The sequence below is a fragment of the Gorilla gorilla genome, chromosome 12 (assembly GCF_029281585.2).
Source record: "Gorilla gorilla gorilla isolate KB3781 chromosome 12, NHGRI_mGorGor1-v2.1_pri, whole genome shotgun sequence".
In the NCBI taxonomy this organism is placed as follows: Eukaryota; Metazoa; Chordata; class Mammalia; order Primates; family Hominidae; genus Gorilla; species Gorilla gorilla.
The window spans coordinates 68,099,446-68,118,866 of record NC_073236.2 but is presented as its reverse complement, the minus strand read 5'-3'; the positions used below and the strand labels follow the sequence as shown (position 1 = coordinate 68,118,866).

General features: G+C 41.0%; 1 protein-coding gene across 16 annotated transcripts in view; it reads left to right on the top strand.

The window, feature by feature from the left end:
- The window catches only part of DYSF (dysferlin), a 231,031-nt gene that overhangs the window by 185,497 nt on the left and 26,113 nt on the right, over positions 1–19,421 (top strand). For all 16 annotated transcript variants that reach the window (XM_004029397.5, XM_004029399.5, XM_004029398.5 and 13 more), the window contains 3 exons: positions 2,870–2,968; positions 15,318–15,446; positions 18,035–18,190. In XM_004029397.5, the coding sequence (XP_004029446.5) occupies positions 2,870–2,968; positions 15,318–15,446; positions 18,035–18,190 (384 nt within the window). The remainder of the gene's footprint in view (positions 1–2,869; positions 2,969–15,317; positions 15,447–18,034; positions 18,191–19,421) is intronic.

The following is a 19,421-nucleotide window of genomic DNA, read 5'->3' as shown; positions in this document are numbered from 1 at the left end:
TTGTCTTTTTCTATGCTGTGGAACAAAGAATGATTTATTCTTTGAAACACTCATAGAATTTTCCCCCAAAGAAATGATCTTGGCCTCCTGTCTTTTTTTGGAAGTAGTTCATTGAGATCTTTTTCACTTTCTTTCAGGGTTATTGATCTCTTCATGTTTTCTACTACTTTTGAATCAATTTTGGCAATTTTTATTTTCCTAGAAAATCATTCACTTCGTCTACATTTTCTAAGATTCTGTCATTGGTTTCAGCCTCATAAACCTATTGATATTTTCATTGTCTGCTATAATATCTTTTTATTTGGTTTTTCTCATTCCTAATAGTATATCTACTTTTAAAAATTAGATTTGATAAATGTTTATCTATTTTAATGGTCTTTTGAAATCTTGCTCTGGGGTTTAATGATCAATTATAATATTCTCCTTTCTAATATATTCATTTCTATTTACAATTTTCTTTGGTCTTTCTGCCCTTTCTAATTTCTTGAATTATCAGGTAATTTATTTTCATTCCTTTTGTATAAAAGTGAAAACACTTATGATAAATTTTTTTTTTTGAAGACAGGCTTAGCTACAACTCGTACGTTTTGGGACATATATCTCCTATTGTTGGTATTTCCTAAGTATCCGAGGTTTTAGTTTTGGTTTTCTCTTTGACCCAGGAGGGCTTTAAGCATATGCCTTTAAATTTCCAAAAGGTTAGTATTTTATTTAAAATTTCTCATTTTTCTAGTTTTATTGCAGTATGGTCAGAAAATGTGACCGATAGTGGTTTTATTTCTGGGACTTTACTGAGATTTGCTCTGTGGCTTTTTTATTTTTTTCTAAGTGCTCCAAAGATGCTGGAAAAGAAGGTATATCTTCTGTTTTTAGTGTAAATAATGTTTGTCTATTTAGTTGTCACTGTTAATTGTATTATTCAGACTATCTGTCTCTAATTCCTTTGGAAATTTACTTGGTTATTCAGGATTGAGGGAAGTGTGATACCTTCCCCACAATTCTTGTTCCTGTCTTTTCTTTGTACAGAACTCACTGGTTGGTTGTCTGTCTGTGCCTGACTCTGAGCCTGAGTTATAAACTCAAACCTTTAAGTATTTGGGCTGGGAAAGAAAAATAAAGATTTAGGGGAACTCAACAGCTAAATTGGATTCCATTCTAACGATTTCTACCTAAGTGTCCATGATTGCCTGTGTGCCAGTATGTGCAGTTGTGTGTTTCTGTGGGGGCATATGTGTGTTTTAGCATACACATCTCCTTTGGACGTGACTGTGTAAGTCTGTTCTTCTGCGTGTGGGTCATCCTGTGAGTCTGATATGTATGTCTGTGTATGTGTGTCACCCATAGCATCTTTTTCTTTAAATTGAACTTTAAACATCAAGGCTTGGGTCCGCCTTGCTCTAAGCTGGCTTTTTCTAGAGTGGTTACAAGTCAGAAAGCTCTGCCATGCTGTACGCTACCCCACCTGACCTTGTTTCCTCTCTCCTGGCTGCAGAAGACCCTCCGGGTAAGTGGGTCTGGTAGGGCCTGGCTGCAGATTCAGCCTCACTCTGGTACACGTTCCCTGTGTGGTGTGTCTGGAGACCACCTGGCCACACAAGGTGTGTTAGGACCACACTTCCAGGACGGGTGGAGACTCGAGAACCTCATCCTACCGTCTCCCCAGGATGCCTGTTCAGGAACCCTTGGCTGGGCACCAGCTTGTTTTTGCCTTTAGTAAGCTGGAGCTCAGAGCACTTGGCTTTAGTTTGAAGGGGCCACCAGCATTTTCAGAAACTCTGTGATAGATGTTCAGTTCCTGGTGGCGAATTAGAGCAGGCTCCTGGGAGATCTTCTAGCCTACCTTCTCATACAGAGGAGGAAAGCAAGTTCCAGAATGAGCTCCTGACGCCGTGTCCTTGGCCCTTCCCACTAAACCAGATGAGCTCTAATGGTACAGATGGGCTCAGACTGAGTGATGGGACCTTGGTGGGCTTTTGGGGTGAACTGACCATCCCAGCTTCAGGGAGCTTGGTGACCCTCTAGGTGATAGGACACCCCCACCCGCCGAGACAGGACACAGCTGAAGGAATATTCTAGACACCAGAGCTAAGAGGGCCTGCAGACACACCATGTACAGGAGGAGTTAAATGGTGGGGAGGTCAGGATTTGCCACAACAGGCCTGTCCATCTTTTCCTGCAAATAGGAGTGACTGGAGGAAGGATGCGGATGTCACACAGAAAATTTGTGTTGTCACATACTTCCTTTCTTCTCACCTAATACCTCACATTTAGCAGTGTCTTTGGAATAAAGGGTACTTAGTATTAGTTGATTTTCAGGGACTCTGCCTTGATTTGACCTTGGGGAGGTTAAGTGCTGATTTCCAATGCTTCCTTTATTGCCTGGGTAGGGAGGCGGATGGACAGAATAGATAAAACTCTTTTGGGTCTGCATTTTCCTGGATCTACTGCATTTTGTTCATAAATAGTACATTATTGACATTTTCCCCTAAGAGCTACCCTATGTACCCTCTGATTTTGGTCTCAGTGTGTTGTGTTCCTGGGATGCAGGAACTACGAAGATGCTTATGCCCACTTCACAGAAAGGAAAAGGGAGGCCGGGGAGTTTGACAGAAACACACATGCTTGGGGGGCACAGCCAGGGCTAGAGCCTCCGCCTCTCAACACCAACCAAATGCTGAAACCTCTTCCTCAGTCTGCAGTCTTTGCCCCAGGAGAGGCAGAGGTTTCCTCTCTCTGCTCCCCCAAATCACCCTTAGGAAAGCCTTGTGGTCCAGAGCGGCCCAGCAGCGGAGGGAGGGTTTCCAACTCTGAAGGATGCTGCTTGGCGAGTCCTGTTTCTGAAATGGTCTCTTTCTTTCCACCCACTCAGGAGGAAGAGTTCATCGATTGGTGGAGCAAATTCTTTGCCTCCATAGGGGAGAGGGAAAAGTGCGGCTCCTACTTGGAGAAGGATTTTGACACCCTGAAGGTAAGGCCTCTCTTCAGTCTGACAGTCGCTGTGTGTGTGCGTGCTGGGCAGTGGGAGACACAACAGAAAGAGAGCTCATGCAGTAGATGTATTTGCATTTGTCTCCTCATTCGGTGTCTGAGGGTGATGAATGCTGCTAGACCAGCTGGGTGAGAAAGCCACCCACCGATTTACAGCCCGAAGCAAGTGTGGGCTGGGATAACCAAGACAGTATTCCCGGGAGAATGCTGAAGAATACGGGAGTGTTTAGAGGTGAAATGATCTGTGTTAACGTGCCCCAGCCCCCTACCCCTTCCCAAGATCAGGGTGGCCCCCTCACCGATTTTCAAAATAGTCAACATTATTAATATTGCATGACATTGAAAACGGTTAAAGCTTGGAGATGGGTACGCAGGGATTTGTTGTCCTATTCCATGTTTTTCAGTGTTATTTGAACTTTTCTATAATAGAAACTTTGTGTTAAAATAAAAAGAGAGTCGGTTTGAGAATGTACTCCTGACCCCTAACTCCTACAATTGGGCCAGAAAATTACCTACAAATCTGAAAATATGGGAAACCCTGTTTCTGTGGAAAAAAACAGAAATGAGTCAGCCAAATTGTGGTATTTTGAGGAAATTATACAAATATAATTATGCTTTGAAAAAGTAGACTACTTTTAAAGAAGATAATCAGAGGTGACTCAGAAATTACTCCTTAAGGGAGTTGCATGGTCTCCTGGCTAGGGTTGCCAGTTAAAATTCAGGATGCCCAGTCACATTTGAATTTCAGATTAACAATGAATAGTTTTTTAATATCAGCATGCTTCAAATATTGCACGGGGCATATTTCTTTAAAAATTATTGGTTATGAAACAGGAAAAGTTCCCTTATCCCCCTCGCAGGGTGTGCAATGGGGGTGTGGCTGGCTTCTTCAGTGCCCTGCTGCTTACACCTCTAGAGGAACATGCAGATGGGCAGGTTGTGGGGCTCCAACCCCACAGCAGTGTCCAGAGGTGAATGTTTACAGCTGAAGCCCCAGTGGATGTGTGTTACAGAGGGCTATTTCAGCTTAGCCATCCGTAGGCGGCTTGTGTTAGCTCAATTAGACCCCTGCCTTATCACAAGCACAGAGGGCTTTCTGTATCCCGGGGTTTCTTGCCTTGGTGTACTGAAAGAATTGGATCGCACGTGGGCTTGGAGATTGAGTGCAAGGTTTTACTGGGTGGAAGTAGCTCTCAGCAGACTGGGGAGCCAGAAGGGAGATGGAATGGGAAGGTGGTTTTCCCCTGGAGTCGTGCTGCTCAATGGCCTGGACTCTCCTCTCATCACCAGGACCAAACTCCACATTGTTCCGCTGGTCAATGGCCTGCTGGCCTGCTGAGGCCTGTTGGTGTGCTCCTACACCAGTGGGTCCTTCTCGACATCCCGCTGCTTGTGTGTTCCTCTCGATGTCCAGCAACTTGTGTTTCTGCCCGCTGGGATCTTGGGGGTTTTTATAGGCACAGAATGGGGGTGTGGCAGGCCAGGACGGTCTTGGGAAATGCAGCATTTGGGCAAGAAAACAGAAATGCCTGTCCTCCCTAGGCCTGTGGGCACATGCCCGGGGGGTGAAGCCCTCGCCAGGGACCCCGTCCTCCTCTACCCAGCACTTCCCTGACCCCGTTCTGTATCAGTTATTTATTTGAAATTCAGATTTAACTGGGAATTGTGTATTTTCACTTACTAAATCTGGCAACACTGCTTCTGGATTATAAATGGGGGAGACTCTGTACCCCGCAATTACCTCCCAGGCTTGGAGAGGAGAAAATGAGAGATGGGCACAGGCTGTTAGACACATAGGAAAGGCCCCAAGAGCCCTCTGAAGGGGACTGGATGAGAGAGAGTTGAAGCTTGTCAGGGTAGCAGGTGGCCTGGGCTTTCAGGTGATTCTTTTGGCACAGAGTCTCTGCTAGGCACTCTGGAGGGCAGTTTCACCAGTCAGCAAAAGTTGTCTCTGCTCTATGGGCCTGCCTGGTGAATAGTGCCTGGAGACCTGGCTGCTCAGAGATGAGGCACAGGCAGCAGCAGCTGCGATCCTCAGGCAGCAAGTTCCTCCTCGACTTGGTAGTTGGGTGTGTGAGGTTGGGCAAAGAGACAGAACTATTTGTGTACCAGGAAGAAGGTCTGACACATTAGGTCTGGCATGTGGTCCTGTGGCCTTGCCAAAAAGTCAGACAACCCAAGCAAGAATGAGGACTCCTGCCAGGGTGGCCCATGGCCCTGGCCCCTCGCTGCTCCCTCAGGTGCGGATGCTGAATTGGCACCCAGCCCTCCCGCTTGACCTCTGGAGGAGGTCTCTGACAGCATCCAAGTGAAAATAGGCTGTCCAAAGCAAAATGCATTCAAACTATTTCTGGGGGAAAACTAGACCTGGAAGGAACGCTGGTTCTTTAAAGATAAGTAAATGGAAGAAAACCACCATCACCAACATGGGTCTTTGAAAAATAGCCTGCCACATTATGGAGAGAGTGGAGCACACAGTGGGTACAGGAAAACAGATTTTAGAAATCACTAGCATAGGGGGACGAAACAACTCCTAATCTAAATAGAAAAATAAAGGAACAAAAGACACAACAAGAAAGCATTAAAAACAGAAACCACAGAAAATGCATAGTAAAAAAAAGAACAAAACATCTTAATGTTCCTAATTAATAAAAACAGACTAAACTTCCCCATTAAGTGACAAGGACTCTTAGACTATATCAAAAGTCAAAATTCATTGTACTGTCTTTAAAAGACACATCTAAAACAATACAACTTAGAATGGCTAAAAAATAAAGATTTTGGAAAACAATATTTTAGCAAACAAGGTAAGTGTAAACCAAAGGAAAACAGAATTTAAAGTGAAGAGCAAAGGAAACAAAATAGAGAGTTTTATATAAATAAAAGATGTATATTTCAATGAAAAGACTCTCAAATATTTATGCATAGAATAGTAAAGCTTAGAAATAGTTAAAGCAAAAATGGATAAGAATGTATAAACTAATATCTCACACTGATAAAAGCACAAAATGACAGAAATTAAAGTTGCAGTGGGGATTTCATTACACCATTCTCCTTAACTATCAAGCAGACAACAAATACATAAGAAGATAAAAGATCTGAATAACAAGGTAAATGTTTCTTAAGCTACATGAAATTAAAGTTATAGCTTTAAAATAGAGAATAAAAATAATAAAAAATGGAGAATACATTTTTTCCTGATGCTCAGCGAATACTTACAAAATTTGATCACATATCAGTTTTGTAGTAAGTTACCAAAAGCAGAAATCATACAAGACAGATTATAATGCAATAAAATGAGAAATTAATAACAAAAGTTTAAACAAAAAGTTCAACCGCTTAGAAATTTAAAAAATATTTTATTGGGACTTCCAGTATGAACATGGCTGCATAAGTCAGCATTTTTCCCCTTTTCTGTTGGAAATCATTCAAACCCACAAAATCCATTTTCAGAAAAGTTGGAAACAAATAGAAGCCACAGACTTCAAAATATATGTAAGGGCTGCTCAAAGACAACTGAAATTGGTTAGAGGCCACTCAGCAGTAAGTGAAGAGAAGATACATGCAGAATGTTGAAAGATCAGAGTGGTAGCAGATCTCAGAAAGCCTAGCAAAAATATACTTTCTAATGGAAGAATGTTGATAATTATTTAGGACAGATAATGGTTACATGGGGGTTTATTATCTATTCTCTTTACTTTTGTGTGTGTTTGAAAATTTTCATAATAGTTTCAAAATACAGTTCCTGAAAGTGAGGTTTCACCATGAAATATAAATGTTACATCCTTTGTTTACAACCATGGATATGGAAACTTTGGAGACAGGTTGAAGCTGATGACAGAAGCCTCTTAGACCTGATTTGATTCAGAGAAGCAGAGGTGGAGCTACACAAGAATTACACAAATGAGCCATATTTGCAGGAAGCAGTCTGCCTCTGTGGTGGGAACAAAATTCAGCTCACTTAGTGAGAAATAATTTTTTAAAATGGTGTAGCCTGAATTCAAAAATCCTGCAAAAAAGAAAAGAAAATCAAAATGAAAACTTATCAATAGAAGAGGACATATACCTACTTGAAAAAATTTGCCAAGGAGCAGATGAGATGAAATGCTTTGCTATGAACTTTTTAGAAATGGGGCAGTCAGAATGCAAAGCAAAAATGAAAGTAGTCAAGGGCTGATCAAATGAGTGATAAACTATGGGCCGGCAGGACTCAGGAAAGAAAGATGAAAACGTGAAGTTGGAAGGAGCACAGGGCAGAAGGGCCACATGGAAAACACAACCAAGGGCACGGAGGACAGAAACTATAAAAGTAAGCAAACGAAAATGGAAATAATGAAAAAGTTATAAAGGAACAAAGAGAAAATGACAGATATAGACGTCAGGGAAAGGAAACCTAACATTTGCATAATTGGAGTCTCCAAGGAAGACAACCAAAATAGTAAAAAAATTACAAAAAAAAACCCCATAATGGTTTAATAAAACCTTACTGAAATGAAAGAATAGTTGAACATACATATTGAAAAAGTTCATGGTGTGTCAGGAAAAACTGACAAAGATTGGTCCATCTGAGACATATTCTAATATAATTACTGTACTTTAGAGATAAAGAAATAATTCTTTGGGTAGTCACACCTCCTCCCCACCTCTTGAAAAGAAAAAAGCAATATTAAATCATTTAAAATAGGAACTAAATCAAGGTGGCTTCCATTTTTTTGTAACAGCATTCCATATCCAAAGACAATAACACACTGATATAAGATCATCAAAGAAAGACAGGGTGACCTGAGGATTATATGTTCAGCCAAGCTCCCCTCCAAGCATAAAGGCTACAGATAACCATTTATACATATTCAGGAACTGGAGTAATGTGATTCCAATGAGCCTGTCTTGAAGGAACTCCTAGGGGATTAACTTCAGCTAACCTGGGAAGTTATCTGGAGAAACCACAACAGAAGGACTGGTTGTAGTTCGAGGCTGTAGTCAGCTATGATTGCACCACTGCACTCTAGCCTGGATAATAGAGCAAGACTTTGTCTCCAAAAAAAAAAAAAAAAAAGTGAATATGGTCATATTTTACCTTAGAATCAAAATGAAAACAAATGGAAGGGTTAAGGTAATAGGTAAGAATGTAAATATCATATATACTGAAATGTAGAGATGGTAAAACTGACAAAAATTAGGTGGAGAAGGACAAAAGAGTATGGAATATACAGTAAGGACAATGATTGACATATGATAAATACAGTGGACAGATATTATTTGAAATTGGCAAGTCACATAATAAGCATAGAAGCAAGATACAAGCAAACAGTACAAAGGTAAATGTTAAGGAAGATATTGTTGTCTAAAACTGGGTGATAGGGAGAAGGAGGGAGATAAAATTGGATTATTTTATTATTGCTACAGTAGGGACCCCATAAATACTATGCCTAAAGACATAGAGGGCTAAGTATTATCAGAATATATAAATGTATATAAATACTAGAACAGAAGCTGAGATCATTCCAGCTATCAGAACTGTCACATGCACCACTCCCATCCGCCCCACACACAGCAAGTGGACCGTGCAAAGATTAAAAAAAAAGAACCTATGAAATGAGGAAATGTGATATAAATACATTACATGACTATATAATTAAACAAGTAAAACCAAGACCAAACGTATCTGTCTTGTCAATACATGTTACATCAGTCACTTACTAATTACAAAATTTAAATCAGATCTCAGAGCAAAATCTAACTCTCAAATGAAAATATTGATAAAGTTTGAAAATAAGATTAAGAAAATGTGTGCCAGGCAAATGCAAATCAAATGACAGCAGAAGTCATAATCTTAATATTAGATGAGAGGGTATTCAGGTTCCTAAAATTAAATGAGACAAAGGATGACACTTTATAATGCTAAATGGTACAAGTCCAAGATATGACACTTATGAGAATATCTATGTGCTAAATACTACAACATCAATACTTACAAAACACAACTTACAGGAGATATGAGAAGCAATAGAAACACACTGGTTGGTAGGGGGAGATTTAATTCCCTTCTCTCAGTTCATGTCAGATCAAGGAGACAAAAATGTCAGAGGAGGCCAAGTGTGGTGGCTCAAGCCTGTAATCTCAGCACTTTAGGAGGCCAAAGCAGGCAGATCACTTGAAGTCAGGAGTTCAAGACCAGCCTGGTCAACACAGCGAAATTCTGTCTCTACAAAAAATACATAAATTAGTCAGGCGTGGTGGCGTGCACCTGAAATTCTAGCTATTCAGGAGGCTGAGACAGGAGAATCGCTTGAACCTGGGAGGTGGAGGTTGCAGTGAGCCAAGATGGTGCCACTGCACTCCAGCCTGGGTAACAGAGCAAGATTCCATCTCAAAAATAAAAAAATAAGGCCGGGCGCGGTGGCTCACGCCTGTAATCCCAGCACTTTGGGAGGCCGAGGTGGGCGGATCACGAGGTCAGGAGATCGAGACCACGGTGAAACCCCATCTCTACTAAAAATACAAAAAATTAGCCAGGCACAGTGGCGGGCGCCTGTAGTCCCAGCTACTTGGGAGGCTGAGGCAGGAGAATGGCGTGAACCCGGGAGGCGGAGCTTGCAGTGAGCCGAGATTGCACCACTGCACTCCAGCCTGGGCGACAGAGCGAGACTCCGTCTCAAAAAAAAAAAAATAAAAAAATAAAAAAATAAAATAAAAAATAAAAGGTCAGAGGATGTAGAAGGCTTGGCATGATTAGTAACCTGATTTAACCCAGTAGCCTGAAAATAAAGACTACACGTGTGGCACTTTTACTACAATTGACCATGTAACAGGCCATGAAGAAAACTTTAATAAATTTCAGAAAGTGACAATACCAAGAAAACATTTTCTGATTGTAATGCAATAAAATTAGAAATTTGTAACAAGATCAAAAGCCCAAAAGGCCTCTTCTACCTGGAAAATTAAAAAACCCTCTATTTTAACAATTCTTGGGTGAAGGAGAAAATACTAACAGAAATCACAGAACATCTAGGAAACAGTGCTAAAACACTACATATTAGAACTTACTGGTTATAGTTAAAGCAGCGTTCGGAGGAAATTTGTGGCCTTAAGAAATTATGTTAATTACAAAAAAGAAAACTAATTAAGTAACTCTGGGATCAAATAATAAAGATAAAACTGTAATTACAGAATGCCAGGAAAATGAAAATGAAAACATGTATCAAAACAAATGAGGCAATGCCAAGACAGTGAGCAGAGACACTTTCATATGAGTAACTATTTTCATTATCTGGAAAAAGGGAGTAAGTAAAGCTTCAATTCAAGAAGCTAGAATAATGATAATGAAAAGCCCTTAAAACAGCAGGACAAAAAAGAGAAAAGAAAAAGGAAAAGCAGAAAAAATTAGAAAAGGGAAAATTATAGAATTGAATTGAAAAAAATCAAATAATTGGCACTTTGATTGGAATGAATCAACTAAAATAGATAACTCTTCAGCTAGTCTACTTTAGAGAAGTAGAGAAAACCAAGCCAAAATCTGCAATGAAAACAGGGACATAACAGCAGAGTTAATTGGGAGTTAGGAATTTTAGAAAAATTCTAAATATATTTCTATGTTAATAGATTTGAAAATGTCCTTAAAATGAGCTAATGTGAAGGAAAAGAGAAACAGAACTGTCTCAAGAAGCAGCAAAAAATATGAAAGAAACGGGCAAAATTATCAAAGAATTACCTTCAAAGAGAGAGCTGGAGCCAGGGAATTATAAAGTGAATTTCCTAAATTTTCAAAGAATAAATAATTCCTGTGCTATATGTAGTATTTCACAGCAGAGAAAATATTAAAATGTAGAAAACCTTGATTTTTATAGAACTAAAATTACCTTGCCATCAAAATCTGATAAAGTTCAGCCATATGTATAAATATCATCTATGACATGAATATATATGAAAAATCTTAGAGAAATAATAGCAAATGAAACCTAACTAATATTAAAATAATGTCATGATAACCGAATTTGCTTCATTTCAGGAATATAAAAAGTTCAACATTAGGAAATCATGAACAGTATTCATCATATCAGTAGGTAACGTTAACAAAGATTATTTCAGTTGGTGCTGAAAAGCATTCAATAAAGTTTAATATCTATTGATGATTTATAAGATCAAGTAACATATTGGAAATAGGAGTTTCCTTAATGTTAAAAAGAACATCTCTCAAGCCAACAGCCAACATCCAACTTCATGACTTCAGAAGGTTTCTTTACTGTAGAAATTGAACTTGTATTTCTCAAGAATGTTCCTAAGTGCGTTTGTCTGGGGAGAGAGTCCATGGCTTATTGACTGTAGGTTACTGAAGCACTCTGTGACTCGATATAGGTTAAGGAACTGAGTGAAACACTAGGGCAGTCCTTTCACCAAGACAAGACAAGACTCACTGTGATCACGTTCATGTTATCACTAACATTGGTCCGTATCTTCTAACCATTTCAATGTCAACGAAAAGAAACGGGTCGTTCATTTTAGAAAGGAGAAGACAAAATTATCCCTGTGTCTGACTGACTTGCTTACCACCTGAAGAGAACCAACTGAAAAATTAGTAGAACCGTCAGGAGAACCCAGTAAGATGGCAGCAACTATTTAGAAAATCTAGTGGAAGAAAGATTCACATTCATAGTACCAACAAAAGAAGCTTCATGAGGAATAAACTCAACAATAAACACGTAGGCTCTGTATGAAGAGGCCTATAAATAGTAAAAGTCTTGTGTAAGTTAAGAATCAGATCATGTTCCTGTATTAAAATGTTAATACTATAAAGATATCAATTCCCCTGTTGAAAATTAGTTTTAAGTTTAATGCAAGCCTAACAAAAATTCCAAAGAAACATTTTGTTGAGGATGGAACTTAATGTTTTAAAATTTCATCTGGAAGAACATCAGGTAACGAAACAGGTTATGAAGCCACAGTGATTAAAACATGGTATTGGTGAAAAAACGCACAGATCAATAGAGCAGAGAAGAGATCACAAACAAACAAAAGGAGGCATGAGCATTTGGCGTATGACACAAGTCATGGGAAAGGGAGAAGAAATTTAAACAAATATGATGTTTAGATAATTGCCTAACCATTTAGCAAAAAATAAATTCTTGCCTCACGCTGGGTACTAAATTGAATTGAGTGTTGAATAATCTTGCTATGAAGACATTGTAAGTATAATTTGAGAGGCAGACACTATAAAGAAAAAGATCTTTAGATGAGATGATCTAGAAATTTCTGGTGTGGCTAAAATGCAAATCAAAATCACAATGAGATACCATCTCACACCAGTTAGAATGGCGATCATTAAAAAGTCAGGAAACAACAGGTGCTGGAGAGGATGTGGAGAAATAGGAACACTTTTACACTCTTGGTGGGACTGTAAACTAGATCAACCATTGTGGAAGTCAGTGTGGTGATTCCTCAGGGATCTAGAACTAGAAATACCATTTGACCCAGCCATCCTATTACTGGGTATATACCCAAAGGATTATAAAACATGCTGCTATAAAGACACATGCACACGTATGTTTATTGCGGCACTATTCACAATAGTAAAGACTTGGAACCAACCCAAATGTCCAACAATGATAGACTGGATTAAGAAAATGTGGCACATATACACCATGGAATACTATGCAGCCGTAAAAAATGATGAGTTCATGTCCTTTGTAGGGACATGGATGAAGCTGGAAACCATCATTCTCAGCAAACTATCGCAAGGACAAAAAACCAAACACCGCATATTCTCACTCATAGGTGGGAATTGAACAATGAGAACACATGGACACAGGAAGGGGAACATCATACACCGGGGCCTGTTGTGGGGTGGGGGGAGGGGGGAGGGATAGCATTAGGAGATATACCTAATGCTAAATGACGAGTTAATGGGTGCAGCACACCAACATGGCACATGTATACATATGTAACAGACCTGCACATTGTGCACATGTACCCTAAAACTTAAAGTATAATAAAAAAAAATTAAAAAATAATAATAAAAATTTCTGATATGGCTAAAAATTGTAAATATAAACATAAGGTAATCAAATGTAACCAGAAATATAACATAAACACAAACATAAACATACCATAAATAAAAATATCATAAATATAACATAAACATAACTGAAAGGCAAGTGACAGACTGGGACAAACATTTGATAGACCAAAGTTTAATATCCTTTATATACCAAGAAGTCTCTCAAATCACCACAGAACAGAAAACAAACACCAACAGATGGAAAATGTACAAATGACAAGGATGAGCAGAAGAAATACAAATGGCTGATAAACCCGTGCAAGTTTCTCTATTATTATTATCTCTATTAAATAAATGCAATTTAAAATTCAGCATACCATCTTCCATCTATCAAATTAACAAAGTTAAAAAAGGGTGAAAGTGTACAGCGATGGTGAAAGGCTGGGAGTGTGGGCACACTTGAACACTGTAGATAGGAGTATATAAATCCATACAATTTTTCCAGAGAGCAATTTGTGCGCATCAGAGGTCTTAAAATGTGCATACTCCTTGTCCAGGAATTCTTTTTCTGGGAGCTTATAATAAAGATGAATTTAAACAAGTGCACAAAACACTTGGATAGGAGATTTTAAAACTCCTACACCGTATAAGTGGTTTAAAAAAATAATGTTGATGGCTGGGTCTGGTGGCTCACGCCAGTAATCCCTGCACTTTGGGAGGCGGAGGTGGGAGGATTGCTTGAGGCCAGGAGTTGGAGACCAGCCTAGGCAACATAGTGAGACTCCGTCTCTACAGAAAATAAAAATAATAATATTGAAAAACCGCAAAACTAAATGTTCATCATATCTTGTGATACATTTATAAAATTGAATATCATATTGCCATTAGGAAGGAAGAGTTTTATAGAAGTATATTTTTTGACCTTGCAAAGATTTTCATGGTACATCATTAGGTTAAAAAACAAGTTACAGGCCAGGCACAGTGGCTCACACCTGTAATCCCAGCACTTTGGGAGGATGAAGTGGGAGGATTGCTTGAGTCCAGGAGTTTGAGACCAACCTGGGCAACATGGCCAGAACTCATCTCTACAAAAATAAAATAAAATAAAAAATAGAAAAATTAGCTCAGTGTGGTGGCATGCCTGTACTCCCAGCTACAGGAGGCTAAGGTGGGGGGATCATTTGAGCCCAGGAGGTCAAGGCTGCAGTGAGCCATGATTGCGCCACTGCACTCCACCCTGGGTGACAGAGTGAGACTTCTCCCCTCACTTGCACCCCCCATCCACAAAACAAGTTACAAGTTTGTATCTTTTGAGTCCATAATTTTGGTTAAAAAATTATATATATAAAGAAAATATTCAAAAGGACATATACCAAATGCTGATCAAATAACTAGTTATTTTTGAGAATTAGAATTTAAGACAATATTAATTTTTAAAAATATTTGCTTATATTTTTCTAAATTTTAATAATGAACCTGTGTCACTTGCATAATTAAATATTTATTAGAAAAGATAGAACTTGACCTTCAAGGAAGAGACAGAATTTGAGCTGGGCCTAAATGAGAAATAATATTTAGAAAGATGATTTCAGATATGACGAATTTAGCATGTATGTTAACCTGTTTAATGTTACTGTTTATTAGGTACATTTTATCAGCATAATAAAAAACAGCTTGCTGCTTTATTAAATCCTAAGCAATTCTAAAGCACTGCTTTAACAAATAATAATCATTGGCTGTTTGAGAAGAGACAAGTAAATCAATTGAGCTAACAAGTTTAAAGTGATGCTCCAAAGATACACTTGGATTGATATTTGATACCATTGTCATTGGATATCCTGTATGTGAACATTTTTACTGGAAATGCTGACCTGTTAATTTTCCAGACATCTATCACAGTCTTCAAATAAAATGTCGGTCCACCCTTTGCTCATTCATAATCTTGTTCTTTTAAAAAATGTACTGCCCAAGTCTCTGATGACTCTCAGGTACTTAAAATATTTGATTGACCAGAAAACCCTATTCCCTAATGGAGCTGAACAAATATCTTTCCTTTTGCTCCCTTCCCCTGGAATTTTCTGTCCATCTCCTCCTCTGTTCCTTTCTGGCTCCCTCTGTGACCTCTCCATCTCTCCAACCCTGCCCTCTTCTTTGCCTTCATTCCTTTATTTTGTTTTTGGTCACCTTCCCTCCTTTTCTTCTTCTCTCTTCCTTCTCTCTCTTTATTCACTCTCACACTGTCATGTTTCCCCTCCTTCTCTTGTTTCCTTTCCTTTGCTGTTGTTCTACTTTCTTTCTGTCTCTTGTCCCCTCCTCTAATCCCCATGTGTGGCAGGTCTATGACACACAGCTGGAGAATGTGGAGGCCTTTGAGGGCCTGTCTGACTTTTGTAACACCTTCAAGCTGTACCGGGGCAAGACGCAGGAGGAGACGGAAGATCCATCTGTCATTGGTGAATTTAAGGTAAATCCTCGAAGACATGTCCCTAACCCAGGTGGGCCTAAGACTATGGTGCTGGAGCCATAAGTGAAGGGGAGGGGTCGTACCTACACTGGTGACCCTGGTGCTGATGTTGGTGACCACGTGGGTAATGGAGGTGGTGATGGTGATGCCACTGATGCAGAATCTGACTGGTGATGGGATGGTGTTGGGATTGGTGATCTCAGTGGTGGTGACTCTGGTGGAGATGAGAGTGGTGGTCATGATGGTGATTGTGTCGGTGACAGTTGTATTTGTTTTTAGTCTGTTTTCATGCTGCTGATAAAGACACATTCAAGACTGGGAAGAAAAAGAGGTTTAATTGAACTTAGAGTTCCACGTGGCTGGCAAGGCCTCAGAATCATGGCGGGAGGTGAAAGGCAGTTCTTATGTGGTGGCAGCAAGAGAAAATGAGGAAGAAGCAAAAGCAGAATCCCCTGATAAACCCATCAGATCTTGTGAGACTTATTCACCACCACGAGAATAGCACGAGAAAGACTGGCCCCCATGATTCAGTTACCTCTTCCTGGGTCCCTCCCCCAACATGTGGGAATTCTGGGAGATACAATTCGAGTTGAGATTTGAGTGGGAATGCAGCTAAACCATATCATTCTGACCCTGGCCCCTCCAAATCTCATGTTCTCACATTTCAAAACCAATTATACCTTCCTTAGAGTCCCCCAAAGTTAACTCATTTCAGCATTAACCCAAAAGTCCACAGTCCAAAGTCTCATCTGAGACAAGGCATAGTCCCTTCTACCTATGAGCCTGTAATATCAAAAGTAAGGTAGTTACTTCCTAGATACAATGGGGGTGCAGGTATTGGGTAAATACAGCCATTCCAAATGGGAGAAATTGGCCAAAACCAAAAGTTACAGGGCTCATGCAAGTCTGAAATCCAGTGGGACAGTCATATTTTAAAGCTCCAAAATGATCTCTTTTGACTCCAGGTCTCACATCTAGGTCATGCTGATGCAAAAGGTAGGTTCCCATGGTCTTGGGCAGCTCCACCTCTGTGGCTTTGCAGGGTACAGCCTCCCTCCTGGCTGCTTTCACAGGCTGGCGTTGAGTGTCTGAGGCTTTTCCAGGTTCACGGTACAAGCTGTTGGTGGATCTACCATTCTAGGGTCTGGAGGAAGGTGGCCCTCTTCTCACAGCTCTACTAGCAGTGCCCCAGATGTGGGGCATCAGAGCCCCCACATTTCCCTTCTGCATTGCCCTAGCAGAGGTTCTCCATAAGGGCCCCACCCCTGCAGCAAACTTTTGCCTGGGCATCCAGATGTTTCCATACATCTTCTAAAATCTGGGTGGAGGTTCCCAAACCTCAGTTCTTGACTTCCGTGCACCCACAGGCTCAATACCACGTGGAAGCTGCCAAGGCTTGGGGATTCCACCCTCTGAAGCCACAGCCCAAGCTGTACATTGGCCCCTTTCAGCCACGGTTGGAGCAGCTGGGACACAGAGCACCAAGTCCCTGGGCTGCACATAGCACAGGGACCCTGGGCCCAGCCCACAAAACCACTTTTTCCTTCTGGGCTTCTGGGCCTGTGATGGGAGGGGCTGCTGTGAAGATCTCTGATATGGCCTGGAGACATTTTCCCCATGGTCTTGGGGATTAACATTAGGCTCCTTGCTACTTATGCAAATTTCTGCAGCTGGCTTGAATTTCTTCTCAAAAAATGGGTTTTTCTTTTCTTCTGCATCATCAGGCTGCACATTTTCTGAACTTTTATGCTCTGTTTCCCTTTTAAAACAGAATGCTTTTAACAGCACCCAAGTCAACTTTTGAATGCTTTGCTGCTTAGAAATTTCTTCTGCCAGATACCCTAAATCATCCCTCTCCAGTTCAAAGCTCCACAAATTTCTAGGGCAGAGGCAAGATGCCACCAGTCTCTTTGCTAAAACATAACAAGAGTCACCTTTGCTCCAGTTCCCAACAAGTTCCCCATCTCTATCTGAGACCACCTCAGCCTGGATTTTATTGTCCATATTGCTATCAGCATTTTGGGGAAAGCCATTAAACAAATCTCTAGGAAGTTCCATAGTTTTCCACATTTTCCCATCTTATTCTGAGCCCTCCAAACTGTTCCAACCTCTGCCTGTTAGCCAGTTCCAAAGTCGCTTCCACATTTTTGGGTATCTTTTCAGCAACACCCCACTCCTGGTACCAATTTACTGTATTAGTCTGTTTTCACACTGCTGATGAAGACATACCCAAGACTGGGAAGAAAAAGAGGTTTAATTGAACTTACAGTTCCACTTGGCTGGCAAGGCCTCAGAATCATGGCAGGAGGTGAAAGGCAGTTCTTACATGGTGGTGGCAAGAGAAAATGAGGAGGAAGCAAAAGCAGAAACACCTGGTAAACCCATCAGATCTCATGATACTTATTTACTATCACGAGAATAGCATGGGAAAGACTGGCCCCCATGATTCAATTATCTCCTCCTGGGTCCCTCCCACAACATGTGGGAATTCTGGGAGATACAATTCAAGTTGAGATTTGGGTGGGGACACAGCCAACCCATATCAACAATGATGATAAAAATGAAAATTAACCCTTCCTTCTTTTCAGGGCCTCTTCAAAATTTATCCCCTCCCAGAAGACCCAGCCATCCCCATGCCCCCAAGACAGTTCCACCAGCTGGCCGCCCAGGGACCCCAGGAGTGCTTGGTCCGTATCTACATTGTCCGAGCATTTGGCCTGCAGCCCAAGGACCCCAATGGGAAGGTAACTTTCCTAGAGCCCTCACCTCCCCCAGAGTAGCAGGCTCAGGTACAAGTGGCCTATAGAACCTGGACACAAACTCTGCCTCAGGGAGTTCATAGTAGGTTGGGAAACAGACAAACACACAAAACCGAGAGGTGCCTGGATGGAGTTGTGTTAAGGACCAAGTGCTCTAGAAGGTCAGGGAAGGCCAATGTCAGTACAGGACTTTGGGAAAATGGGGAAGGCTTCCTGGAAGGAATAGGACTCTTAGGATAGATGAGATTTTGATAGGCTGGGAGGGAGAAGAAAATAGTGTTTTAAGAGGGGCCAAAAGCATAGGCAAAGGTTTGAAAGAAAATTGCTTAATGTGTGTCTAGAACAAGAATAAAGCAGAAAGATAAGTAGGGCTGAGGGTATAGGTTGGGACTCTCAATGGTGAATGGGGAGGAGTGATGGGGGAGAGGAGCAGCATTAGTGACTGCTATGCCTAGTCATGGCAGAGTCCCAGGTAAAAGGGAATGCTGGTAACACTCACCCGGTCTTTATTTAAAATTTTGATATTTTGTTCATCATGGACTATTGACACTGATTTTAATTTTTAAAATATTTCATTAAAATACTGTTTATCTTAATAACTATTTTGGCCCTTCCTTACGTTTTGTGCCCAAGATAAGTGCCTGAGCTGTCTCCCTCTAGTCATTGCCTGAGATGGAGAGGGGAGATTTGAAGGAGGAAAGGAGTCTGGAGTTATGGGCAGATGACAGAGGTGGGAGGCAGAGTAATGTTGGGAAGAGAAAGGAAGAGGAAAGAAGAGAGGCAGGGGTGGGGCCTGATTTGCCTTTACAGGCATGAGGCTAGGGTCCCCTCTTGTCTCCTGAGGCAGGTTTAGGCCCAGCATGTGTCCTTCAGGTGGTGGGTGGAGGCCTGGTATCCCACCCTGTAGCCTCACCTTTCAAGGGACAGAATGGAGCAGTTCTCAGCCTAGGCACCACTGACGGCCTCCAAGGTGTGGTCATGGCCGGTGGGTTGGTTTATATGCTTGAAGCCTTCCTGATGCTAGACTAACCCTGGGCACTCTGCAGCCCCAGCTGCTGGGTCGCTGGCTGAGGGGTGCTGCTGCTTCCAGGAAGCATGGAGGGAGACCTCCCTGGGCTAGCCTAGGCTGACATAGGCTGACCGCCCCTCTCCCTTTCCATATGCTTAAGCAGAGGTCACAGAGAGGACCCCAGCCTGGTCTCGTCATGTGTGTAAT